Source organism: Tupaia chinensis, unplaced genomic scaffold, assembly GCF_000334495.1.
Source record: "Tupaia chinensis unplaced genomic scaffold, TupChi_1.0 Scaffold000333_1, whole genome shotgun sequence".
NCBI lineage: Eukaryota > Metazoa > Chordata > Mammalia > Scandentia > Tupaiidae > Tupaia > Tupaia belangeri.
The window spans coordinates 1,461,322-1,487,651 of NW_006159827.1; the positions used below are offsets into that span (position 1 = coordinate 1,461,322).

The 26,330-nt window shown below is 46.7% G+C and overlaps 3 protein-coding genes and 1 pseudogene across 5 annotated transcripts in view; 2 read left to right on the forward strand and 2 right to left on the reverse strand.

The window, feature by feature from the left end:
- IL17RE (interleukin 17 receptor E) overlaps positions 1-4,279 on the reverse strand; it is a 16,694-nt gene extending 12,415 nt beyond the window's left edge. The window contains 4 exon segments of the mRNA XM_027773272.1: positions 3,131-3,416; positions 3,621-3,659; positions 3,661-3,707; positions 4,244-4,279. Coding sequence (XP_027629073.1) covers positions 3,131-3,416; positions 3,621-3,659; positions 3,661-3,707; positions 4,244-4,279 — 408 coding nt within the window.
- Positions 4,280-4,492: 213 nt separating this feature from the next.
- On the forward strand, positions 4,493-4,993 carry LOC102470714 (transmembrane protein 256 pseudogene; annotated as a pseudogene).
- Positions 4,994-11,368: 6,375 nt separating this feature from the next.
- On the reverse strand, positions 11,369-14,561 carry JAGN1 (jagunal vesicle mediated transporter 1). 2 transcript variants are annotated; one of them, XM_027773242.1, is made up of 3 exons: positions 14,313-14,401; positions 13,609-13,767; positions 11,369-12,351 (listed from the first exon to the last, which is right to left on the reverse strand). In XM_027773242.1, the coding sequence occupies exon 3, from the start codon at positions 12,276-12,278 to the stop codon at positions 11,889-11,891; it is 390 nt and encodes a 129-aa protein (XP_027629043.1). In that variant the 5' UTR covers positions 12,279-12,351; positions 13,609-13,767; positions 14,313-14,401; the 3' UTR covers positions 11,369-11,888. The 2 variants fall into 2 exon arrangements, with proteins under 2 accessions (XP_027629043.1, XP_006152070.1); XM_006152008.3 differs by lacking the exon at positions 13,609-13,767 and having other exon boundaries at positions 14,313-14,561.
- A 2,998-nt stretch (positions 14,562-17,559) lies between these two features.
- CIDEC (cell death inducing DFFA like effector c) overlaps positions 17,560-26,330 on the forward strand; it is a 10,948-nt gene continuing 2,177 nt past the window's right edge. Inside the window, exons 1-5 of one of the 2 annotated variants that reach the window (XM_006152011.2) lie at positions 17,560-17,591; positions 18,846-18,923; positions 21,304-21,457; positions 25,632-25,790; positions 25,876-26,063. In XM_006152011.2, the coding sequence (XP_006152073.1) occupies positions 18,871-18,923; positions 21,304-21,457; positions 25,632-25,790; positions 25,876-26,063 (554 nt within the window). In that variant the 5' untranslated portion in view covers positions 17,560-17,591; positions 18,846-18,870. Of the gene's footprint in view, positions 17,592-18,498; positions 18,601-18,845; positions 18,924-21,303; positions 21,458-25,631; positions 25,791-25,875; positions 26,064-26,330 lie in introns of those variants that run through there. The other variant, XM_006152010.3, reaches the window with a different exon arrangement.

Here is a 26,330-nt window from a genome sequence, read left to right on the forward strand (position 1 = left end):
TTAGGTTAGATCCTGACATTGTCATTTTTTTTTTGAGAGGTTTTTGCTATAGGACACATGCGCTCACCAGAAAGGCAGAGAGAGACAGAGAGACAGAAAGTGAGAAATCACCCCCCCCAGGGGTGATGGCCACACCGTGATCCCTTCTCTTCCATTCTCCTCTCAGGATCTTGGGCACGCACACACACACACGCGCCCAGCATGAGTTTAAGTCACTGGGTCCGGGCCTCGAACCGCAGTCAACTACATGGGAGTCCAGCGACATAGCCATTACACCAACTGCTGGTCCCGTGGCTTGCTTTTTCACTCCCCCCACCCATCTCTGGTGAGCACATGTGCCCTGTACCAAACTGAAGAATAATGGTAATAATAAATGAAATTAAGTAAATCATTACAAATTTTAAAATTAAATTAAGCTTTAGTCGTAGAAATTATGATGCAATCAAATAAAGGATTACTTTCCCCAGAGGGAATGGCCATGCTGCAATCCCTCTCCTCCATTTTCCTCTTGGGATTTTGGGCACAGATGCACACAGCATGATTTTCAAGTCGCCAGGTTTGGGGCTTGAAGCACAGGCATGTGGGAGAATAGTGCCTTAACCACCACGCCACCTGCTGACCCCCAAAGGATTAACTTTTTAAATAGAGAAAAAGCTATATATACAAAGATGTTCATTGTGACATTATCTCTAACAGTGAAAAATTAGAAACTGCTCATTCTTTTTTTAAATTATTTAATTTATTATTATTTTTTTAATTTGCTATAGAGCACATGCACACACCAGAGACAGAGAAAGAGAGAAAGGAGAAAGCAAGCTGCCAGGTCCAAGGTGTAATCAGTCATGCGGGATTCCAGTGCATTAACCACCACACCACCTACAAGTCCAGAAACTGCCAATTCTTTTTTTTTTTAAAGAATTATTTTAACTTCATTTATTATTATTATTTTCCAGTTTGATCAAAGAGAGACAGAGAGAGAGGAATTGAGAAAACAAGCCACCAGGTCTGAAACTTGAACCGTGGTTGGCCCTGTGGGAGTCCAGCACCTTTAACCACCATGCCACTTGCCGACCCTGAAACTGCCAATTCTTAAGCAGTGTATGCATCAGACACTACTAAGCTAGGCCATGAAAACTCTGTAGAGTTGAATAAGATATAAGACGGTAATATCAGCAAGGTCACAGAATGCAAATTTATTTTAAAACAGATTTTTGCTATAGGGTGCATACAGTCACCAGAGAGACACAGAGAGAGAGATAGAAAGTGAGAAATCACCCCCCAGGGTGACAGCCATGCCACAAACCTTCTCCTCCATTCTTCCCTAAGGATCTTGGGCACGCACACACATTTACCCAGCTTGCTTTAAGCTGCTGCGTCAGGGACTCGAACCACGGTCGACTACATGGGAGTCCAGCAACATAACCATTACACCATCTGCTAGTCCCAGAATGCAAAAAATGTAATCCCAAGAACTGTTACCAATTAAGAGTAACACTGTCACAAGATCATTCGATCGCACTCATGAATGTTGGTCATGGTGGGGTATTTTAGTATGTTCTGCCCATTGAGGTTGACAACGGGAAAATGACCTGTTCTAGAGTAACAAGTCCCACGTGTCTCAGCATAGACACCCCCCCCCATATCACTAATTCACATCTCCACTGCGAATGGCCCAAAGGTCTATTTCTCATACCTGAGGGATTTGAAAACAGATTCAAGCACCAACAGCAGGGATAGCTCAGGTCCTGAGCATTCTGGGGCTTAATGGAGAGAGGGAGGGCCAACTGGGTATGGCAAGGAATATGGGCAGAATTTCCTATAAAACATAGAAAGGAAAGCAAGCAATAGGACCTAAGGAGGTCCCTCCTAGCTCAGAAAAATTGGGTTTGAGACTGAGTTCTACTACTTACATCCTGGAAGTGTGCCCTTGGGCAAAATCAGAGTCCTGTCATATCTTCATTCATAAAGTGGGGCTCTTGCAAAAATCAAGGAAGATAATGTGTGGCAAAATGCCTTGTAAAGTAGAATGTACTATAAAACATGGAGGCTTACTACTGGATTACTGCTAGGAGTGAGGGACTAGTTAGGGAGAGGCACCAACATTCAGGGAGTGCCGGGCACCAGTGGATGACATAATGGATATATTGCTTGGCTCCCACGTAGTCGACCGTGGTTTGAGTCCCAGACCCAGTGGCTTAAAACTCAGGCCGAGGGGGGACTAGCAGGTGGCACAGTGATTAAGGAACTGGACACTCCCACATGGCCGACCACAGTTTGAATCCCAGACCTGGTGGCTTGCTTTCGCACCTTCTCTCTCTCTCTCTCTCTCTCTCTATCTCTCTGTGCCTCTCTCTGGTCAAGTTAAAAATGAATGAATGAATAAATAATATTTAAAAAAAAATAAAACAACTCAGGCTGAATGTGGGTGCGTACCGAAAATCCTGAGAGCAAAATGGAGGGGAAGGGTTTGTGGCATGGTCATCGCCCTGGGGCGTGATTTTTTGCTTTCTGTCTCTCTGATGAGTGCATGCGCCTTACAGCAAAAATTTCTCTCAAAAAAAAAAAAAATTTAGGGAGTGCCTAGAGATTGACACGTTTCTCATTTAATTCTCCCCACATGTCAGAAGCAACAGTCCCCCATAAAATGATTTCTCCCACCTACTCTACTCCCCAGACACTGAGAGCCAGTTGGAGGGGTAAAGTACACTGCCTGAGGTCATATGTGGAGCCTGGGCTAGACTGCAGTGTAAATTCAGGCTTGCCCTGGGTTCCAAACCCTGCGCATTTTCTTTGATACTGTGCTTGGAAACTAAACATGAGAACAGAGGGCTTGATGGGGATCTAGAACAAAAGAGGAGGTGGATAAGAGGAATGGGGCAGGAAATAGGACTCACGCCAGTGAAAACTGTCATCCTGAAAGCACAGGGCCCAGTAGGGGGGAAAAAAGAGAAAGGCATTATTAGTGGGGCCTCCCATAAGGAACATTCTCCCTGCAGTCTTTGCCTCAAATCACCTAATTCTGAGGTCCATAGTTAACAACCCATCCACCCTGGCTCTTCCCAGCTCCTCCCTGTCCTGACTTCTGTGCTCCAACACCCTGGTTACCCATTCAAGACCATGTAGAGGATACTCTGAGACTGTCACCTGAGCCTGGAGACTGGGGAGGCAGGAAAAGGCAAGCAGGGGAGCAGGGAGCTTTACGCCTGTGCCAGGCTGATGTCCCCACCCGGCAGTGGTATCTAACCACACGGGAGGCCAGCAGATGGCAGGTGCTCCTGGAGGGCAGGTAGGGGCTGCCAATCCCAGCAGCAACAGAGGGACTGATGAGCAGCAGGAGATGTAGGAGCAGAGCGGCTGGTCTGGAGCTCCCCATGGGCTTCTGTGGGATTAGGGCACCTACAACACAACTGCACAGCCTGAAGATGGGTGGCAGGGCTTTTTGTGCAGCAGCAAGGAAAACAGTGCCAGCAAAAGCCCTTGTCTCAACCTGCCCTGCCCCACACCACCCTACCCCACCCTGCTCCAGAGCTCCTCCTTCATCTTCATTAGCCTGCCAGGCCACATTCCTTCCCCTGAGGGACTAAGGGAGCTTGTTCCCCCCAAAATCCTAGGGCCTCCACCTGAAAGATAAGGGACTCCTGCTGTGGCACAGAATTAACGGAAGGCACCAGCATCAGGGTGGGGTGTGCACCATTTCTCAACCACTCCTATTCCTGAAACAGCCAGCAGATCTGGCCTGTTCCCTCCATTGATTAGCACACACTTGAACTTGGGTCTCCTGTGGACATGTGCTTGATCCCCTCACTTAGAGAATGAACAGAGCCATTAAGCACTACTCAGCACGGGGTGCTAGAGATACAGAGGTGACAGAGGCACTATTTACAGCTGGGAAAACAAGTCACCATAGGACACATATAAACCTCAAAGGCCCATATGTACCCTGGCTCTCTGCATCTGGCTGCCTTTCAGAACTACAGCCCAGCTTTCTCCCCCTCCCTATTAGCCAGTTCCAGCTCTCATGGGCAGAGGCATCCATGTCACAGGGACTCCAGCCTCAAGATCCCACTTGTCAGCCTGTTCAGGAAGCCCCAGAGCTCATAGCCAAGCCCTGGAGTGGAGGGACAGGGCCTCATGCGCTGACCTGGTTTCCTGTGGTTTCCAGTGCTGGAGAAAGGCTGACGACACTCCAGCCTTTATGGGGACCCTCCCCTGCATGGAGCATTTGAGCTGTCTCAGCCCTCACCTTGTTGACATGATGGAAAAAAAGATTGATGCACATTTACTGAGTTGAGGCATCTTGAGATCATTACTGTCCCTCTACAACTCAATCTAGACCACCTTTCAGTAGCCTGCCTACTGCCTTCCTTTGGTAGATTCCATTTCTAACTCTTTGAGTCCACCCACCGTCTAAAGGTCCTATCCTACCTATTATCCTAAAAATCCTCTCTAGGTTTTCAGTTCATTAAAAGATAGACTTGAACCATCTACAGCCATGGCTGGACTAGAGGCTGCTTTCCACAGCTTGGGTGCCTTATCCAGAGCTGGGGTGTTAGGCTTGGCAACCTATGGGGTGCACAGCACTCTATTTCTGGATGCTTACTGAAAGAAGCTCTTTGAAAACGCCAACAAGCACCACTTCTTTCTCAGCCTGGCATTGTTAGGGGTGTCCCACTGCAGAAAGCCCCTCTGGGCCGGTTTACTGCTAGCCTCTGGATCCACCTTATTCTGCACCAGCTTTTACTACCAGCTTCTGAGTGGAAACCCCAGCTTTAAGACCTTGGCTCCTGTGGGAGGGAGCCTGCTACTCTTGGACTGGCTTGTTTTGGGTCTTTAAGCTGCTTTTTGTATAATTACTGGGTTTTCTGAGTAATTTTTTGAGAGTTGGAGCAGAAAAGAGGATTAAAAGAGAAAGGCAAAGAAAAAGACTCTTGGGCCAGTGCCATAGCAGTGATTATGTGCTATACATAGAAAGCTGGACCCCACATAGCCAACTGTGGTTTGAATCCTAGACCTAGTGACTTGAGAAACATGCTGGGCACACACACGTGTGTGCATGCCCAAAATCCAGACATAATGGAGAGACAGAGGAAGAAGGATTGCGGCATGACCATGCTCCACTCCACGGTGTCTCTCTCTGTCTTTCTGGTGAGCGCACGCACTCTATAGCAAAAATGTTTCCTCCCAAAAAAAGAAATGTAAAGACTCTTTTTTTTTTTTTTTTTAATCTTTTGCTACAGGGCACATGTGCTCACTTGAAAGAGAGAGAGAGACAGGGAGACAGAAAGAGAGAAATCACCTCCAAGGGGGGATGACCATGCTGCAATCTCTTCTCCTCCATTCCCCTCTCGGGATCTTGGGCACACCATGCATACGCGCCCGGTGTGAGTTTAAGCCACCGGGACATGAGCTGCGGTCGACTACATGGGAGTCCAGCAACATAGCCATTACGCCAACTGCTAGTCCTAGACTCTTTTTTTTTTTTTAAGAATTATTTTATTTAACTTTCTTTCTTTCTTTCTTTCTTTCTTTCTTTCTTTCTTTCTTTCTTTTATTTGGTGGGGGTGAGGGTAAGGGGGAGAGGGAGAGAGAGAGGGAAAGGGAAAGTGAGAAAGCAAGCCATTAGGTCCGGGACTCGAACCATGGTCAGCTATGTGGGATTCCAACACCCTTAACCACCACACCACTTGCTGGCCCCCTAAAAACTCTTTCTTATCCTTTGTGTTTCCCCAGTGCCTAGCAGTGGGTGTCATGAACTACATGCTCTGTGGTCAAATAAATGTAAATTATTAAATTTCATCTAAGTAGTTGATCAATTTCACATTTCACAGAGCACTTCCATATATGATCCACCTAGCGACCCTGTGAGTCAGTTAAATGAAAATTAATATTTTCATTTCATAAAGAGAGAAATAAGGAAGCAGAAGGAAAGGCAACTTGGACAAGGTCAAAGTCTGTAACCCAGGGAACTCCACTTCAGTTAGGCCCTTGCAACTCAATCCTCTTTTATCCCATGGTATCCCAGCCTACTGCCTCATCTTCCTTTGCTCTTAAAACCAAAAGGGTCTGCATGACACAGGACTGTTTTTCTTCCTTGAAGCCCTCTCTATAATTAAACCATTAATATCTGAAGGGAACAAAGGGTGACCTGGCCATACTAAGAATGGGTTAGGATATCAACAATAATGTTGAATGTTAACTTCCAGGATTTAAACAGAAAGATCAGACACTGCAAATTCAACAAAAGAGAGATTACATGAGACTGAACTGGTGAAATAGAATTCTATGACTTTTGACTAAAACATTACTAATTTTCTTCTATGCTTTGTCTTCCGGATTTAAGGATTTTTATTTTCTTTTGAGTTGTCGATAGGTTCAGCAATCTGTTATTATTTTTTTAATTGAAACAAACTTTTCACCATTCCTGACCCCTCTGCAATTGGAAAATATTTGTGAGCATTCTTATTTTGTGGTAGAATGGTTATTTATATTAGTTCAATAATGCAATACCTTGTATCAGAAATTAAACTCTTATGGGGCTTTGTGCAATTAACAGACCAAACTGAAACTATCCTTTTTTTTTTTTTTTTTTTTGCAAGTAAGTTAGTTTATACTTCTCTTTAGTAAAAGGGGGAATAGAGATAAAAAAGAAAAAGTTTCAGAAGAAAATTACAGTGCACTTGTCACTGAATTTTAGCTTTGTCCATATTTTTAGTTTAAGATCTTTTGTGAATCAATAAAATGTGAACAAAAAGTTTAGTATGGGAGGGAGGGGTAAAAGGAAGAAAAAAAGGTAAAAGTACATTTAACTGACAAAAAATGAGAAGTTATTTGCTGATGATAATGTATATAGTAATATCTTTGTCTTGACTGATATGCAACATTGCAATCCTTTCTACTAAGTCTCCTCAAGATTTTGGGCATGCATGCACACATGCCTGGAGTGACTTTTAAGTCACTGGGTCTGGGACTCAAACCATGCTGCTGGCCATATGAGGTTTAATACTTTAACCTCCACCCCACCTGCTGGCCCTTATTACCCCATTTTACAGATTGAGAAATACTTTTGAACATTAGGTAACTTTCCAAACACACATAGCTAGAATTGGAAAACAGGGGCCCACCGTCATGTCTTTTTTTGGGGGGGAGAGGTTTTCGCCATAGGGCGCATGTGCTCGCCAGACAGACAGAGAGAGACATAGAGACAGAAAGCGAGAAATCACCCCCCAGAGGGGATGGTCACGCCGCAATCCCTTCTCCTCTCAGGATCCTGGGCATGCACGCACACGCGCCCGGCGTGAGTTTTAAGCCACTGGGTCCGGGACGGGAACCATGGTCGACTACATGGGAGTCCAGCGACATAGCCATTACGCTAACTGCTGGTTCCCCATCATGTCTTTTTGACTCTTTCTGTCAGAACACATTGCTTGGGAGGGCTGACAGGTGGCATCATGGTTAGGAGGGCTGGATTCCCACATGGCCAACCACGGTTTGGGTACCAGACCTGGCGGTTTACTTTCTCACTTTCCCTTTCTCTCTTTCTCTGGTCAAATAAAAAAATAATAACAAATAGAATTAAATAAATATTTTTTTTAAAAAAAGAACACACTGCTTGGAGAGATCTGTGGAAAGTCAGATTTTCTGGACCCAATAGTGCACAGAAGGTACTATATTTAGAAATGTGATATAGCTGGGAGGGTTAACAATGCAGAAAAAGAAATGGGAATGATTGGAAAGAGGTCTCATAGTAAGTTCTCAGTGGTCAGACTTCTAGGAGTATAGACTATTAGGTAGTATCAGTAAGGGTGAAGTATTTAACTCTATGGCTGGAGTAGGAGTGGCTAAATGAAGTAAAGGTAACAGAGGTGTGTTGTAGGACTTGAACGCTGAGGCCTCTCTCACCTGTGGTTTGTGTCTAAGTGAAATGGTCAAGATTTCTAATAATGGGGAACAGCAGATGGTGTAATGGTTACACCACTGGACTCATGTAGTCAACCATGGCTTGAGTCCCAGACCTGGCAGCTTAAAACTCACACCAGGTGTTGTGCATGCATCCTCAGGATTCTAAGAGGAGAATGGAGGAGAAGGGATTGCAGAGTAGCCATCCTCCCTGGAGGGTTATTTCTTGCTTTCTGTTTCTCTGGGAAGCACACATGCCCTATGCAAAAAATCTCTCTCTTAAAAAAAAAAAAAAAAAAAAAAATGATTTCTAGTAACTAATAGTCTTTACCTGGAGATAAGTCAAGCACTCAGGAGGTTCTGGCAGGCCCCTGACCATGGTTTGGTACATAGTGGGAGCCTTGGGCAGCCATTTTTGAGCAACCCATTTGTGGACTCTAGTAAGCCCACAGAGTCACAGTCCAGGATATAATGGCCAATTCCTAAGGTTCATTGAGATAATTATGCCCACTGTTAGGGTACCCTGGACAAGAAGATCCAACCAGTTAGACCACTATAAACCAAGAGTGGTTAAGTGTCCTTTCTCTACTTCCGCTCCTCCAGAAGGGATCGATCTCCAGAATTCTAGGAAAAATGATTCCTAAGAGGAGACAGTGATTCTCAACCTGAGAGGGGAAGCCAACATGCTCATCAAGTGAAGGTAATTTGACATTTATTAAGCCTCTATTATGTACTAGACTATTCATGTTATTATTAAGCTTCACAACTCTGTGAGGTAACATACTAAGTCCATGTGTCAGATCAAAACCAGAGGTTCAAGTAGTTTGCTTCAGGTAAATAGTGAAGTGCATGACTAGAATTCCAACTGCCCCAAGAGGGGTGAGAGAACAGAGAAGGGATTGCGGTGGCCATACCCCCAGGGAGTGATTTCTTGCTTCCTGTCTCTCTGGCAAGTACAAAAATTCCAACCTTGGGACCAGCAGTTAGTGTAATGGCTATGTCGCTGGACTCCCATGTAGTGGTTTGAGTCTCAGACCCGGTGGCTTAAACTAATGCTGGGTGCATGTGTGTGCATGCCCAAGATCCTGAGAGGAGAATGGTGGGGAAGGGATTATGGCATGGCCAACCCCCCGGGGGGTGATTTCTCGCTTTCTGTCTCTCTCTCTCTTTCTGGCAAGTGCACGTGCCCTATAGCAAAAACCTCTCCAAAAAAAGAAAAAAAAAAATTCCAACCTTGACAAGTCTTTATCAGAAACTGCATTCATTCCACTATATCACAGTTGTTCTCATGGACTGCATGATCTCTGAGAGTCCCTCCAACTCCTAAACTCTAGTCCTATATCAGGAAATAATGGGCCGGCCTTGTAGTACAGTGGTTAAGCATTGTGTGTTGGGAGTGGATCCCACATGTGCAACTGTGGTTTGAATCCCGACCCTGGCAGCTTGAAAAAACTCACCAGATGTATGTGTGTGTGTCCAAAACCCTGATGGGATGGAAAAATGGAGAAGGGACCGTGGCCTGATCATGCATATGTGCTCTCTAGCATTAAAAAAAAATGTTTAGGAAATAACTACTCTTTATAATGTTAAGTAATTCACAAATTGCTTTCATAATACTTCATCTTATTCAATCTGCAACACAATCTGCAAAATAGGCAGAGTTGATCTTAGCCCTATGATAAGTACATTGGTGTATGAACCCTAGTCTTATCCAAATCCAAAACCCCAGATCCAATTACAGTCTTCTTTCTACTAACTTAAGATCCAGCAGTGGGATCTTATTTGTTTTAGCTAACAGCAAAAACATGAAGCAGGGGGAAAAAATGTTAAGAAAAGTCCAGAAAATAGATCCCAAATAGTTTTGTTTTTGCATTGTTGACAATAATTTTCATAACTGGGATTCAAAAGTACTCTAAGACTGTAAAGTACCATTCTAATAACCAAAGAAATTTTACTGTTTCTTCTAAATTCTTTAAAAATTAACACCTGGTGTATGTGGTAACTCCATTACCCCCACACATTTCCACCCAATATTCTCTGTTAAGTTCTACCCTTGCTTCATTTTACTTCTAGCCTCTGTGAACTACCTCCTGATTTTAGTCTACAGCAGGGCAAGTTACTTCATTCAGTAAATTCAGAGTGTGTGCTATATGCTGGACACTGAGGAAGGGGTGTGGAAAACACATGCACACTAATAATTCTGTCAATAAATTTCAGAGAAAGAATTCTTGTTCTTTGCATCAAAGGAGCCAGAAGGCTCCAGAATTACTTTATGAACTGGATCTTAAAGCATATGTCATAATGAAATGTGAAAGTAGAAAAGAGAAAATTATAAGGAAATTGGGAAATCATGGAACCTATACGGGAATCCATGAGAGGTTCAGTCAAATAAGTGTGTGAATGGAAATATTGGATAATGCAAGACTGGTAGATTAGGATCACTTTGGAAAGTTCAGAAAGAGATTAGGACATTTAGGGTGTTCTAAAAATAACAGCACCTGACAAGGATTTAATATGGAATGGATAATGATCCAGATACTCACTGGAACACAGGGATGCAGGGCATGTGGCAGAAGGCAGAGTTATGTTTGGGGCATACTAAGTTTAATATAATTAAGACATATAGAAGTTCTTCAGTCAGAAATACTGCCATTACCTACAGTGACTGAGTAGGTACATAATGTCAATAAAACAAAAGAATGACAATAACCCTGGAGAGGGCAGAAGCTCTATAGTTGTAGATGGGGGCACCATCCAGAAATCATAAAATGAAGTGCAAATGGACACCTATCTTTAATGTAATAAATATTTACTGTGTGTTAGATTCAGATGTAAAAGGGGCCTTTAGTTCAATCACAGATCTTTCCCACTTATTTTTGTTGTTTTGCCAGAGACAGAGAGAGGGGAAGCATTTGAGGCATGGTCATGCTACAATCCCTTCTCTTCCACCTCTCCCTCCTTTCAGGATTTTGGGTGCATGTGCACATGGCATGTTTTTCGAGCCACCAGGTCCAGGACTCAAACCATGCAGCTGGTCATGTAGAATCTAGCCACTTTAACCACCAAACCACTTTTACTTTTTAACTTATCCGCTCCATACCATTAGGTACTTGGTTTGTTGGTTCTTTCAAACGTATAACATGTTTCACCTAGACTGTTAGCTCTCTATGCAGTATTTTAATGTATGACATGTAACTGACATTCAGTTAACAATGACTGATAAACAACAGTATTCAACTAAAAGATGAGCCCATAAACCAAGATAAGTAAATGAGACTGGACTGTTTATAGAGAGATTAAATGTCTGGCCCACAGTAGTTCTCACAAATCAGTTTCAGACTTGCAACTACAACGTTAAGTTCCCCACGTCCAGTTCACTTCTCTATGGCCACTGCCAGGTTTCTCAGGTACCATCTACACATTCCCTAGTATTTATTGCCACTCAAGCATCACACCTTATCAAAACACAAAGTACAGGTGGACAGGGCAGTCTTGACTTTATTGAGGTTCTTTTTCATTAAAATGCTTTGCAGTAGAGACCAAAGCCAGCAAGGGGAGTGGCTTCCCAAATGTTTCCTGCCCTAAGACCTATACATTAAAGTAGAATTTGATTTATTCCCTATCTCCTTCAGTATTGATCTCTAAAAGGTGATGGACAGAAGTCAAAAGACAGAGGAGGCAAGGATGAGGCTCAGTCTTTAAAAAAAGAAAAAAACGAACAAAAACAAACACTGAAGGGCTTCAACTTCAACCAGCTGAAGTTTGTTTCATAGCTGCTGGTTACGAGTTCTAGACATCCAGGAATAAATTAAACACCCTCTCAGTGGATGGCAACAGGAGGGGTTTTCCAGAACTTGGGCACAGTCTGCTCTAGGTGCCAACATCACAGCTGCCAAATCATCAGTGGAGACTTTAGAACAGTTCTTCTGCCTCTCTTACACCATTCACTGAGAGGCCCAGGCTTCACCCCAGAGTAGTCTATCAGGCAGGTTTCATTTACGTTTCTTCTCCTGTGTGCTGGTGAACCAAGAGTCTAGGAGCTTCTTGCTGTAGTATAACTGCCAAGCATGGACTTGGACTGCCAGTACCAACACCAGGTACATGACAGAGACAGCAGAAAAACCAAAGAGGAAGCGGTAGGCCTTGCCATGACGGTAGAGCTGCTGTGCAGCAGGAAACATCTCCATGCTGCCATAAATGAGGGGAGCGATAGAAAATAGCCCCATGCTGATCATGGAGAGCACCAGGTAGCTAATGTTGTTGCGGGGGAAGGAGAGAAGGCCCAAGAGTGAGGGCACAATACTCAGTAAATATGGGTACTCCCACTGATAGGGCATGGCCACCTGATCATGTGACATGAGTCTCAGGTGTCCCACACTCATCTTGGCAACCAGCAACAGCCATAAGACCAGATGCACGTAGATCAGCTTCTTGATTTCATACTTGAGGGTCACACTGTGGGGCAGAGCAAAGGGAGAAGTACTTTTCATTCAAATTTTTCGGACTACCAATTATGCCAGGCATGCTCAACACTGAGATACATACTTGATTAAGATACAGTCTCTGCCTAGAAGCTGGGCACAAGCAACACAAGAGGAAAAAATAAGTTAAAAAGGAAGCGAGAGAGCTCTAATAAATGTATTGGGTTATCTGGAAAGTCATGATGTATTTTTGTATAGAAAACAACAAAAATGGACCAGCAGTTGGTGTAATGGCTATGTCGCTGGACTCCCATGTAGTCGACCGCAGTTCGTGTCCTGGACCCGGTGGCTTAAAACTCACGCAGGGCGCATGTGCATGTGTGCCCAAGATCCCGAGAGGAGAAGGGATTGCGGCGTGGCCATCCCCCCTGCGGTGTGATTTCTCGCTTTCTGTCTCTCTGTCTCTCTCTGTCTGGCGAGCGCACGCGCCCTATAGCAAAAACCTCTCAAAAAAAAAAAAAACAAAACAGAAAAATATGTCATGACTTACCGACAACCTAGTATGTGCCATAATATTTGGGATCAGAGGAAGGAGAAACTGATCCTGCTTAGGATGGGATGTCAAACAAGGCTATCTAGAGAGTGATATTTGAGCTAGGCTCTCAGAGATGGGTGGATATGGGCATTCCATGCAGAGGCAATCGCATGCAGTCAAAAAGGCATAAGCATTTCTCTTCTGGGAAAGCAAGTAGTCAGGTGTGGCTAAAACACATTGTAGGGGGAAGAGGATAATGGGATATGAAATTTCAAAGATTATGAAAGTCCATTTGAAAGCATAAGAATAACTCAGCTGAGTTTAGAAGGATGACTTTGCACTATAGCACAGCCTGGAGGGAGAAGGTACTAGCAGCAAGAAAATCAACTCAAGCTACCTATACTTCTCCAGCTAGATTATTCATCTAAAGAAAGCACATATTTTTCTCTTATTCTTATCATTCTTTCAGGTCCAAATATAGCCTTCTTGTATCACCAAGAACAATGTTTCTGCTCTAGGTAGGCATGAAAACACTCACTTGGGTTATCAGGCCTCCTTAGGCAGGGGCCTAGAGGTGAGAATAAAGTGAAAGCCCAAAGAGCTTGCTATTCTTCAAAACTCCTAAGAGATCGAAGAGATCGTTTGTAAGGAACATTCTCGGGACATTTAATGGAATTAGGAAGGAAAGTTTTTTTCACTTTTATTTTTATATATTCATTGTACAAAATGTGGTAAGTAGAAAAAATAATCAGTCACCTGTAGACTTCAAGCTCCAGGAAGGCAGGGACCAGTTTTTTGCCTTTTTTACTTTTGTTTTTGTTTTGTTAATAAACTGCTATATTGAAGGTATAACATGCAAACAAAGGCCAGGTCTGCTTTTGCTGGCTAATATATCTTCCGTGCCTGAAACAATTTCTGATGAACAGAAAAAGCTCAGTTAAGTATTTATTGAACGGAAAACATAATGTAGAATTACCTCTTACACAGGAATACTTATAAAATTCACGCAATGTGCAGAAAGGGTGTTTTTTACAGTCCACATCCCCTAAACGGCCTTAAACATCAGATAGCTACCGTGTAATAGTATCCATGTGGTAGGGCTTATGCTACTATGTTCTTTGCGTTAATTATTAACTACTTCTTCGTCAAAATCTAAAAAGTAAATTATTTTCTCCCTCTGCAGGACAGGAAACCGAGGCTTAATTATAAATGAGGTTTCCAAGGTCACAGGGCAGACCCAGCATCTATGGGAAAAGGGAGGTCTAGCGGAGGGGCTCGCGGGAGCAACGGGCTTCCCGGGATTGGGGACAGGCCTGAGACTGTCATGGCAGGAGGGGACTTAGCAGCTGCGCGGGGCAGACTGGGGAGAAAGCTCCTGAGGCCGGGCCAGCGTCGCTCCCCGAAGCTCTGCAGGCTCCAGCCGCCGAGAAGGCCTCCGTGCTCCTCGAGTCACTTCATACCTCATCTGGTAGTGCATGGCGACGCGCTCCCGGTGCTGAAAATCGCTGCCATCGGTGCCGGCCGCTCGCGGGCCTGCCCGAGACGCCATTGTCCCGCCTAGAACCCCGGAGTCCCTCACGCCAAGCTGCAGCCGCGACTACCACACGAAACCGCGCCCGAACACTGTTCGCGCCGCCTCAGCTCAGCGGCCCCGCAGCTGTCCGGCTCTGTGACGAGAACTTCCGGCCTCTCTGTCTCCGGAGGACCGACTCTATGGTCATTCCCCACGCGCACGCGCGCTGTCGCCTTCTCGCCCCGCCCCTGCTGTAACTTCCTCGCGCCGGAAATGAATCCTTTCCCTTAGCACCTTCTTGGCGTCAGCCCAGGGACTCTTGAGCACTTTCACTTCTTTGAACTGTAATACGAGGTTAAGTCGCCGTTGCCCCACTTCTGAGAGGGACAAACGGATGCTTGGCAGCGTTCTGTGACTTTCCTATGAACACATTATTTACAGGGTCCCCAAAATGCCTCCCTGTAGATCATTGGTAGAACCAGAACGGTTTAGTGAGGAAACCTGGCGTGCCCTATTAACAAGTAATCAAAGTTAATTTGTCTAGTTATGAGACAGACAACTCATACCTCGTGATATACTGGGAACACAACAGCATTTTCGCAATATTCCTGCCAAAAATATGTAACTTTCATGGTGAAATAACAGATAAACCCAAATTGAGGGGAAAAATTTTTTTTGAGAGTTTTTTGCTATAGGGCTCATGAGCTCACCAGAGAGCGAGATATCACCCCCGGGAGGGATGGCCACACCACAATCCCTTTTCCACTCTCCTCTTGGGATTTGGGGCTTGCCCGCACATGCGCCCCGCGTGAGTTTTAAGCCACTGGGTCCAAGACACGAACTGCGGTCGACTACATAGGAGTCCAGTGACATAGCCATTACGCTAACTGCTGGTCCAACTTGAGGATATTTTTAAATGTTGTTGACTGTATTCATCTTTTCTTTTCTCCTCTCAATTCCAAAGCCAAGCTAGAGCCCTTCCCCGCTGCAGTGTCTCCAGTGATTTTCATGCACTAAAGAGTTTGAGATCTGTGCTCAGATACTGCCTCCCTCACTAGAGTGTGAATTTCCTGAAAGCAGGGATAAGAACTAAGTCATCTGTGCCCTCAGCAGCAAATAGTGCCTGGTGCAGCATAAAAGTTCAAGAAATGTGGAGCCAGCAGATGGTGCAGTGGTTAAGGCACTGCACTCCCACATGGCTGACCACGGTTCAAATCCCAGACCTGACAGCGTGCTTTCTCTCTCTCTCTCTCTCTTTCATCTCTCTTTGGTAAGCACATGCGCCATATACCAAATTAAATAATAATAATAATAGGGGCCAGCAGGTGGTATAATAGTTAAGTTGGTGGACTCCCACATGGCCAACCATGGTTCGAGTCCCAGACCTGACAGCTTGAAACTCAACCGTGAGCATGTATGTACGTGCCTAAAATCCCAAGAGGAGAATAGAGGAGAAGGGATTACAGCATGGCCAGAAAGTGATTTTTTTTTTAGAGAGGTTTTCGCTATAGGGTACGTGCGCTCTCCAGACAGACAGAGACATAGAGACAGAAAGCGAGAAATCAACCCCCCAGGGGGGATGGTCACGCCGCAATCCCTTCTCCTCCATTCTCCTCTCGGGATCTTGGGCATGCACGCACATGCACCCGGCGTGAGTTTTAAGCCACCGGGTCCGGGACGTGAACCGCTGTCAACTATGTGGGAGTCCAGTGACGTAGCCATTACGCTAACTGCTGGTTCTCGGCCAGAAAGTGATTTCTCACTTTCTGCCTCTCTAGCAAGCACATGTACCCTATAGCAAAAATCTCTCAAAATAAATCAATACAATTATTTTAAAAAAGAGTTTAAGGGGACCAGTAGGTGGCATGGTGGTTAAGGCACTGGACAATCCCACATGGCTGACCACAGTTCGAGTCCTGGACCTGGTGGCTTGCTTTCTCACTTTCCCTCTCTCTCTGGGCATCTCTCTGGTCAAATTAAAATAAATGAATGAATAAATAAAATTAAATAAATAATTCTTTTTAAACAAGAAAAAGAGTTTACAAAATGTTTGTAGGATAGATCAATTCTGACTGAGCCAAGTCGTCCTCTTCTCTGAAGCACTGGGAAGAACCCTCATTCATCCTCCACCCTGGCAGGTGCTTGCTCACTGTCACTTGTCCTTTTCTTGGTCTCGTCTGTGTCTATCTCTGTGATGCAAGCAGACGCTGTCAGGGCCAGATGGCTTCTGAGTCATCCAGCATGCGATATCAAGTACACGTTGGGCGTTCAGTAAATGTTTCAAGCATGAATGTCTAAGGGAGGGGCTCTCATCTTTTCCCTAGAACTTCCTTTCTGTAGAGTTTTTCTTTCCCTTTTTTTCTTTTTAGTTTGCTAGAGAGCAAGTGCACTCGCCAGAGAGAGGTAGAGACAAAGAGAGAGACAGGGAAAGTGAGACATCAACCCTCTGGGGGGATGGCCATACCAGTCCCTTCTCCTCCATTCTCTTCTTGAGATTTTAGCACACACGCACATGTACCGTGTATGTTTTCCAAGACACAAGGCCTGGGATTCAAACCATGCAATCGGCCATGTGGAATCCAACCAACTGCCTTAAACACCGTGCCACCAGCTGGCCCCTGTTTTTCTTTCTTTCTTTTTTTTTTAATAATTATTTTATTTCATTTTATGTGTTCATTTTAATTTGACCAGAGAGGGGCAGAGTAAAAGAGAGAGAGAGCTGCCAAGTCTGGGACTTGAACCATGGTTGGCCATGTGGGAGTCCACTGCCCTTAACCACCATGCCACCTGCCAGCGCCCCCCACCCCCATTTTTCTTTTTACAGTTTGTTTATTTGAATGCGCCAGAGAGAACCCCTGACAGTGTCTTCCTACCATGATCCACCCCTGCTTCAGCCAGCCCAGATCATGGGCACCAGCAGCGTGGAGGGGACTGGGGACCTCGTCTGCATGTTTTCTGTGCCCTCTGCGCCTGGTACCATGCTCTGCACCAGACCCTTTTCCAAAGCTTTCGAAACAGGCCTCTTCCCCTCCTTGCAGGCCTTTTCTGGAAGTCAAGCGGACAGGGACTCCCAAGGGTGAGAGCTGCAAACTCACACCCCATGCTCTTTTCCCCAGCTGGGGCTGTAGTCCAGGGGAGGGGTTTTGTGGGAGCTGGAAATAAAATGGAGCGAGGGTTGGGCCAGGCCGAGCATATTGCAAGGAGGCTAGGAGGCTGTGAGGGGGAGGTAAGGACATTTTTGGTTGGATGAAGTTTGACTTTTTTTTTTTTTTTTTTTTCATTTTTATTTTTGGCTCCTGGAGAGCAGGTGAGGTGGGGCTCGCTGTTTTGCAAAGGCCGGAGAGTGAGGACTGAAGCAGCAGGCTTGTGTAGCGCTAAGTGGGCAAGAAGGTTTTCTGCCTCTGTAAGGACTGGCCTGGGGAGGGGGGTCCCCCATGTTGTAGTAAGAAAGGGTGACTTTACCTAACTGGGGAGGGGGCTTTAGTTCTGTGCCAAGCCCTTGCTGTGCTGGGGGCCAGGATAGGGAGAGCATCTTAGGGCCGGGCACCCAGGATAGGGGCTGCGCAGAAACTGGCAGGCACAGTTGGCGGGATGAAAGGGTGACTCTGAGCCACCGAAGAAGACTTTTCGGAGCGGAGAGCAGTGAAGTGGGCTTCAAGGCTCCACAGTTTAGCCCTCGGTAGAAGTGAGTCATTGCACATGGAGGGAACTGTGTGTAAGGGCCTGGAGGGTAGAGGTTTTAGGAGAAAAAGTGGTAGGGTCAGCCCGGGGCTCTCTGCCTGACCTGTGCTGCCCCATATGGGTGCCAGGAATCAAGCTAGGCGACTTCACAGAATTGTTACAATTCAGTACCGTTGCAAATCCAGACTGGTCACATTTCAAGCGCGCAGTCACCACATGGGGCAAGGGGCGACGGCGGGACCAAGCCTGGACGGAGAATGTCTCCATCATTACAGAAACGCCGCTCGCTCGGCCAGGAGGAAGGCTCAGGAAGGGCTGGGGTTGCTCAAGGCCCCCCGGGGGGAAAGCCAGGCCCTGAACAAGCAGCCTGCACATGAGGTCTGCAGACTAGAGGTGAAGGAATGGTCCCAGAAGCATGAGGTGGCGTGACTCACCTCCTGCCAGCGTAGAGTGGACTCTGCCCCTGGGGACAGGAACAACCCGGGCAGGGCCTCTTTAGCCCCGACTTGGGATCCCTGCTCAGTGTGACCGGAGCCGGGGCAGAGCAACATGGAGTGAGTGGTGCTGGGGCAGGAGGAGCGGCTGCTGAGTGGGGCTGAGCCCGAGCACTGGGGTGGGCTGGGGGTGCCCGCTTGGTCACAGCTGGCACGCGTAGGGCTGCCCAGGAGGAGGGCTGGGGGAGGTAGGTGCGTGCTGAGGTGGGAGCCCAGGGCAGAGGCTGGCCAGGTGGGGATCAAATGACGAGAGCGAGGGGACCCTTGTCATCCACCCTCATGAGCTGTTTCTGCCTCCTTCTCAGGGCCAGCTCGGTCCAGCTGACAAGGATGGAATATGCGATGAAGTCGCTCAGCCTGCTCTACCCCAAGTCCCTTTCCAGGTGAGGAGAGTCACGGGTGGACAGGAAGGGGAGACACCTACGACCCCCGTAGGCCAGGCCTTCCCCAACTGTAAAGGTTATGTAAGTCCTGCGGGAACTCCTTCAAAGGCAGCTTCTTCTGCTTTGTCTTTTTTGCTAGAGGGCACATGCGCTCACAAGAGTCAGAGAGACCAAGAGGGAGGTGCTTTCTCCTCTCCATGGGGAATGGTCACACTGCAATCTTCTCTCCATTTTTCTACCCTGTTGGGATTTGGGGCACGCATGTGCACACACCCAGTGTGTTTCTCAAGCCACCAACTCCAAGACTTAAATGCACAGTGAGTCCTGTAGGATCCAGCTGCCTTAAATACTAGGGCACAAAACTGACCCCAGATTAATTCTTTCTTTTTTCTTTTTTCTTTTTTTGAGAGGTTTTTGCTATAGGACGTGTGCTCTCACCAGAAAGACAGAGAAAGACAGAGAGACAGAAAGCAAGAAATCACCCCCCAGAGGGGATGGCCACGCCGCAATCCCTTCTCCTCCGTTCTCCTCTTGGGATCTTGGGCACGCATGCACACGCGCCCGGCGTGAGTTTAAGCCACCAGGTCTGGGACTTGAACCATGGTCAACTCCATAGGAGTCCAGCGATATAGCCATTACGCCAACTGCTGGTTCCCCTTACTCTCCTTTTTAAAGAATTATTTAATTAACTAATTTATTTATTTTAATTTGACCAGAGAGAGAGAAGGAAAATGAGAAAGCAAGTCACCAGGTCTGGGACTTGAACCATGGCTGGCCATGTGGGATTCCAGCACCTTAACCTGCTGGCCCCAGTTTTTTTTTTAAATGTTTGTTTATTTATTTCTTCTGCTGGGAGTAAACGAGACTGGCTCTGCAGGGTCTTCACACTGCAATCCGTCCCCAGCCAGCTCTGCATCGTGGACACACCCATGTCCCATGTATATAGGGAGACCTCAGGGTGCGAACCTGGGACCTTCCTACATGGGCTCAGCAGAGCAGAGCATTCACTATGCTGTGCCCCCATGGGTGGCCCAGACGGATTCTGATTCAGGAGGTCAGGAGTGGGACCTGGGAGTTTGCCCTTCTGACAAACCCCCAAGGAGTTTAGTGCTGTCACCGCCACTGTCACCACCCCACACGAGTAGAGAGGAGTAGACACTGTGCTTGCGTTTTCACTCCCGATCGCATGTAAGGCTCATAGCAACTTTGGAAGTGAGGGGTATTTTTAGCAAATGAATAGATGAGGAAATGGAGGCACAGAGTCAGCGCTCCCCATCACCAGCCCATCCTTAGTGGAGCCAAGGCTCGAACCCAGGCCTGCCTGACTTCAGACTCCAGGCTCTCTCCGCTCCTTTGGTTCTACATTGTGGGCCTCAGAGTTCCCGTCCCCACCAGGCATGCTGAATCAGAATCCGCATTTGAACAAGATTCTCCAGGTGACTTACAGGCCCTTTGGGGTTTTTTTAGAGTTATTTTATTCAATTTTATTTACTTATTCATTCATTTATTTTAATTTGATCAGAGAGATAGAGAGAGAGAGAGAGAGAGGAAAGTGAGAAAGCAAGTCACCAGGTCCGGGACTCGAACCAAGGTCGGCCACATGGAAGCGTCCAGCACCTTAACCACCACGTCACCTGACAGTCCCCTGGATTTTTAAAAAAATTTATTTATTCATTCAATTATTATCATTATTATTATTTAATTGGATCAGAGAGAGACACAGAGAGAGGAGGAAAGAGGGAAAATGAGAAAACAAGCCACCAGGTCTGGGACATGAACCATGGTCGGCCATGTGAGAGTGTCTAGCACTTTAACCACCATGCTGGTCCCTGGATTTTTTTTTTTTTTTTTAAGAGAGACTGTTTTTTTTATAGCGTGCATGCTTTTGCAGGAGAGACAGAAAGTGAGAAATCAACCCCCAAAGGGGATGACCACATCACAATCCCTTCTCCTCTTAGGATTTTAGGCACATACGCACACGTGCCCAGTGTGAGTTTCAAGCTGCTGAGTCCTGGACTCGAACTGTGGTCGACCATGTGGGAATCCAGTGACGTAACCATTAGACCATCTGCTGGTCCCAGAATTATTTATTTATTTTTAGACTTTTGCCATAGTGCTATGTACTTTGGAGAGAGACACACAGAGACAGAGAGGGAAAGTGAGAAATCACCCCCCCTCCGCCCCAGGGAAGATGGCCACTCTGCAATCCCTTCTCCATTCTCCAAAAGTGTGGGAAGCCCTGCCTCAGCAGGCTTTAAGACTAGAGCAGCCTCCGTGGTTGGCAGAGGGGGAACGGGAGGGAGAAGGAGTGGGGAGTTTGTACCCTGTGCTGGGGTGAGGGCAGGAGCAGACTCTCATCGTGGTACCCACCCGCCCCCAGGCATGTGACCGTGAGGACCTCGGTAGTGACCCAGCAGCTGCTGTCGGAGCCCAGCCTGGAGGCCTCCAGGGCCCGGCCCTGCCGAGTGAGCACAGCGGATCGGAGTGTGCGGAAGGGCATCATGGCGCACAGCCTCAAGGACCTTCTCTGCAAGGTGAGGGTGGTCCTGAGCTGCCCAACCCCTGGGCACCCATAACACAACCATTAAAACCAGGAGACAGACAGCTGCCTCTGTCCTCCAGTCAGGAGCTCGATTCAGCAGGGATCAGGTCGGGGTTCAGATGGTGAAAAGGTTTCCTTTCTGATGCCAGCACCAGTGGGTTGGTGCCTGCCTGGAAAACGGTCCGATTGATGAGTGAATATGTCCCCTGACAGGCGGAGGGCAGTACACTGCCATCCTACACAAACAGCAAGTTGGTGATGTTTTCAGGGCATATTTTTCTTTTTAAAAGAATTATTGGGACCAGCAGTTAGTGTAATGGCTATGTCGCTGGACTCCCACGTAGTCGACCATGTTTTGAGTCCGGACCCGGTGGCTTAAACTCACGTCGGGTGTGTGTGCGTGCGTGCCCAAGATCCCAAGAGGAGAATGGAGGAGAAGGGATTGCGGTGTGACCATCCCCTCTGGGGGGTGATTTCTCACTTTCTGTCTCTCTGTCTCTGTCTGTCTGGCGAGCGCACGTGCCCTATAGCAAAAACCTCTCCAAAAAAAAAAAAGAAAGAAAAAGAAAAAAAAAAAAGAACTATTTATCGGGACCAGCAGTTGGAGTAATGGCTATGTCTCTGGACTCCCGTGTAGTCGACAAAAAAATAAAATAAAATAAAATAAATCTCCAAAAAAAATACAAATAAAAGAATTATTTATCTAACTTTATTTATTTATTATTATTCAATTTGACCAGAGAGACAAAGAGAGAGAGAGAGAGTGAGAAAGCAAGCTGTCAGGTCTGGGACTCGAACTATGGTCAGCCATGTGGGGATCTAGTGCCTTAACCACCATGCCACCTGCTGGCCCCCAGGGGATATTTTTCTTGCTGGTGAGACTTTTATGATCTCTTTCCAGCAGTTCTTAAACTCATACTAGTGTCTGGGAATTGGGGAATTGAGCAGGATTTTAAAGAACCCCTTCTCTATTACTTACTTTCAGCCAGGGCAGTGCGAGGAGTCCGGTGCCTTTAACCACCATGCCACCTGCTGGCTCCATAGACTTCGTATTGTTTTTCACCCTGGGGCCGGGGGACCACCTCTTGCATTAAAGTTTTACCTTATTACACATGGCTACCCAGACCACATCCCCAGAGATTAATTAGCTTATAGCCAAGGCCCGGGAGTTTCCCTTTTTAATATTTTATTTTTATTTAGCTTTTTTTTTTTTAATCTATTTTATTTTGACCAGAGAGAGAAAGAGAGAGAGAGAGAGAAAGTGAGAAAGTAAGCCACCAGATCTGGAACTTGAACTGCGGTCAGCACGCTTAGCCACCATGCCACCTGCAGGGCCCCCCAATTTCATTTTTTGCTAGAGGGTATGTACAGTGGTCAGACAGAGAGGAAGAGGAGAAAGTCCCCCCCATGGGCAATGGTCACGCCATAATCCCCTCCTCTCTACCTCATCCTCCTTTCGGGATTTGGGAACACACACACATATCCCTGGTATGTATCTCCAGCCTCCCACATCTGGGACTTGAACTGCAAGGTTGGCCATGTGGGACCCACCTCCCTTAACCACCAGGTGATGGAGCTGGCCCTAGGAGTTGTCCTTTCCAGCAGGTACTTTGGGAGGTTCTTAGACCGAAGTTCGACTCCCTAGGACTCAGAGTCGCTTCTCCAAGGGATGCAGAGAGGAACACCAGAGAGACTGCATGTTTTCAGGATGGTAGCTAGGGCAGAAATGAACCTCACTGACAGATCGAAGGACACGGGGCTCTCTCGATCGCTGTTCCAAGTTTGGCAGCAGAAAGGAAGGGGTCAGCAAGAGTGAAGGGACAGGGAACCAGCAATTAGCGTAATGGCTATGTCGCTGGACTCCCACGTAGTCGACCCTGGGTTGCGTCCCGGAGCCGGGGCTTAAAACTCACGCCGGGTGCGTGTGCGTGCGTGCCCAAGATCCCAAGAGGAGAATGGAGGAGAAGGGATTGCGGTGTGACCATCCCCTCTGGGGGGTGATTTCTCACTTTCTGTCTCTATGTCTCTCTCTGTCTGTCTGGCGAGCGCACGCGCCCTATAGCAAAAACCTCTCCAAAAAAAAAAGAGTGAAAGGACAAAGGTATGGTGATGTGGTCGTCGCGAGCCAGAGCATGACGTTCTCTTTTCCTTGACAAAGAGCAATTGGGTTTCATTTAAATAAATAATAGGAAATCACTGGAGGATTTTTCTCTTTAATTGCCAGAGGTACATGTGCTGGCCAGGCAGCAAGGGAGAGAGAGAAAGTATCCCGCTAGTGAAGTACGGTCACACCACAATGCCTTCTCCTTCATTTCTCCATCCTTCCAGGACTTTGAGGACACACACACACAGCTGGGATGTTCTGTTTGTTTAGAGAGATTTTTGCTATACAGTGCATATGCTCGCACGGGACAAAGCAAAACAGAGAGAGGAAAAGTGAGAAATCACCCACCATGGAGGATGGCCACGCCATAATTCCTCTCCATTCTCCTCTTGGGATCTTGGGCATGCACGTACACACGCCCAGCGTCAGTTTCAAGCCAACAGGTCCAGGACTCAAACCACGGTCAGCCATGTGGGAGTCCCGTGACTTAACCACTATGCCACCTGCTGGCCCTTTGTGTGTTTTAACTAACACAAAGCAGTTTTAAGTTAAGCGGTGCAAGGACACGACAAAACTAGTCATGAGTCGTTTGAGAGTAATTTGCCAACCCGCTGCCTAGTACCCTTGGGTACTTCAGTGTATATGTCTGCAAACAAGGAGATTCTCCCATGTAACCATAACACAACCATTAACAGGGGGAAACATAATTCACCGGCACTACAATTTAATCCCGAGACTTCCTTCGAGCATTGCCAATTGTCCCAGTAAACATCCTTTGTAGCAAAAAGTCAGGGCCAAGTGTTTACTTGTCCCTTTAGTGCCTCCAGACTCGAACAGCTCCATCTTTGACTTTTTAGACCTTGACTGTTGGGAGACGATAAGAAAGTTCTTTTGCTGACTGTTCTTCAGTTTGGAACGATCTTTCCTGTACATCTTTGGCGTGCATATGATAACAATGGATTGTCATTGCAAAATGATGGACGGCTTGTATTTGTCGCATCATTATTTGACTTTGATCATTTGGATAAGGTGACACACCAGGCTTTCCCCTCTAACATTATACTTTTTCCCTTTGGGCTCATTATTTCCAGGGCTGTATTAACTTTCAATGTATTCATTTATTTATATCAAATTTATATCAAAAAGAGATTCCGATATAGCCATGTTAATGGAACATAATGAAGGTAACACATTATTTATGAACGCTCAGATTAGCCAGGACACCCTTCGCCCTGCGTCCTTTTGCTATCATTCTAGTGCTTGCTTGCTTGCTTTTAAAAAATAAAATCCAGAGAGCATGTGTGCTCAAGAGAGAGAGAGAATGAGGGAGAAAACACCCTCCAATGGGGTGTGGTAATGCTGCAGTCCCTTCTCCATTTTCCCATTTCTCCACCCAGTGGGCATTTTGCCCACACATGTATGTGCCTGGTACATTTTTCAAGCTGTTGATTCTGGGACTTGAACCGGGTGGTCAGCCACGTGGGATCCAGTTCCCTTAATCATTAGGGCACAGGGCCAGCCCCACTTTAAGTATCTTTTTAAAGTTCATTTATTTCTTCCAAGAGTGAGAGAAATGAGAGAGAGAGAGAGAGACAAAGAGAGAGTGAGAGAGGTAGAGATAGCATCCCCACCAGGGTCTCCATGCCATGATCCATTCCCGACTCAGCAAGCCCCAGAGCGTGAGCATGCCTATGTCTGACATATTTAGGGAGTCTCTAGACATGAACCTAGAACCTTCTCCTACAAGGTAGCCTCGTGTTTACTACTGTTTTCCTACCCGCCCCCTGAATGATATACTTTATAATGGTGACTTTTATGGAATGTAAATGATCCCTTGATAAAAAATGACATTTGAACTCCCATTGTATTTTCTTAGCACTATTCTGGACCTGTTCATCCCAAATCCAAGTACCAAGAGATATCATGGCACTCCCACAGGAGAGGGCCTAGACCTGGCCCCCTGCCCTTGCCCTGGCAGCTGAGGTGCTATGACGTGGGTCTTCCCCACGGCAGGTCCGTGGCTCCGTGGGCATGGTGGAACCATCACTACCTTATTCCCCAGGTCCAGGACACCCTGATGCTGGAAGACAAGCCCTTCTTCCTGGTGCTGGAGGAAGATGGCACAGTTGTAGAGACGGAAGACTATTTCCAAGCCCTGGCAGAGGATACAGTATTCATGGTTCTCCAGAAGGGGCAAAAGTGGCAGCCCCCATCAGAACAGGTGAGTCCCACCCAGAAGAGGGAAAAAATGGGGAGCCTGGGAGAAGCCACTGAGGGGTCCTAACTACATATTTGTCTCAACGTAGGGGAGTCGGTACCAGCTCTCCCTCTCTCAAAAGCCGGCCAAGAAGATTGATGTGGCCCGTGTAACCTTTGACCTGTACAAGCTGAACCCACAGGACTTCATTGGCTGCCTGAACGTGAAGGCGACCTTCTACGACACCTACTCCCTTTCCTATGATCTGCATTGCTACGGGGCCAAGCGCATCATGAAGTGAGTGAACCAGAATTAGCTGGGGACCGGGTGGTGGGGAGTCAGGGGACAGCCTCTGTCTGTTCACACGACATCAGCCTCCTCAGATGGGTCAGCCTTGGTGCCAACAAAGAGTAAGGTCCGTGTTTGTGCAGAAGTTTGACTTATTGGGGCCGGCAGGTGGCATGGTGGTTAAGGGTGCTAGACTCCCACATAGCCGACTGCGGTTCGAGTCCTGGACCTGGTGGCTTGCTTTCTCACTCTCTCTCTCTCTCCCTACCTCTCTGG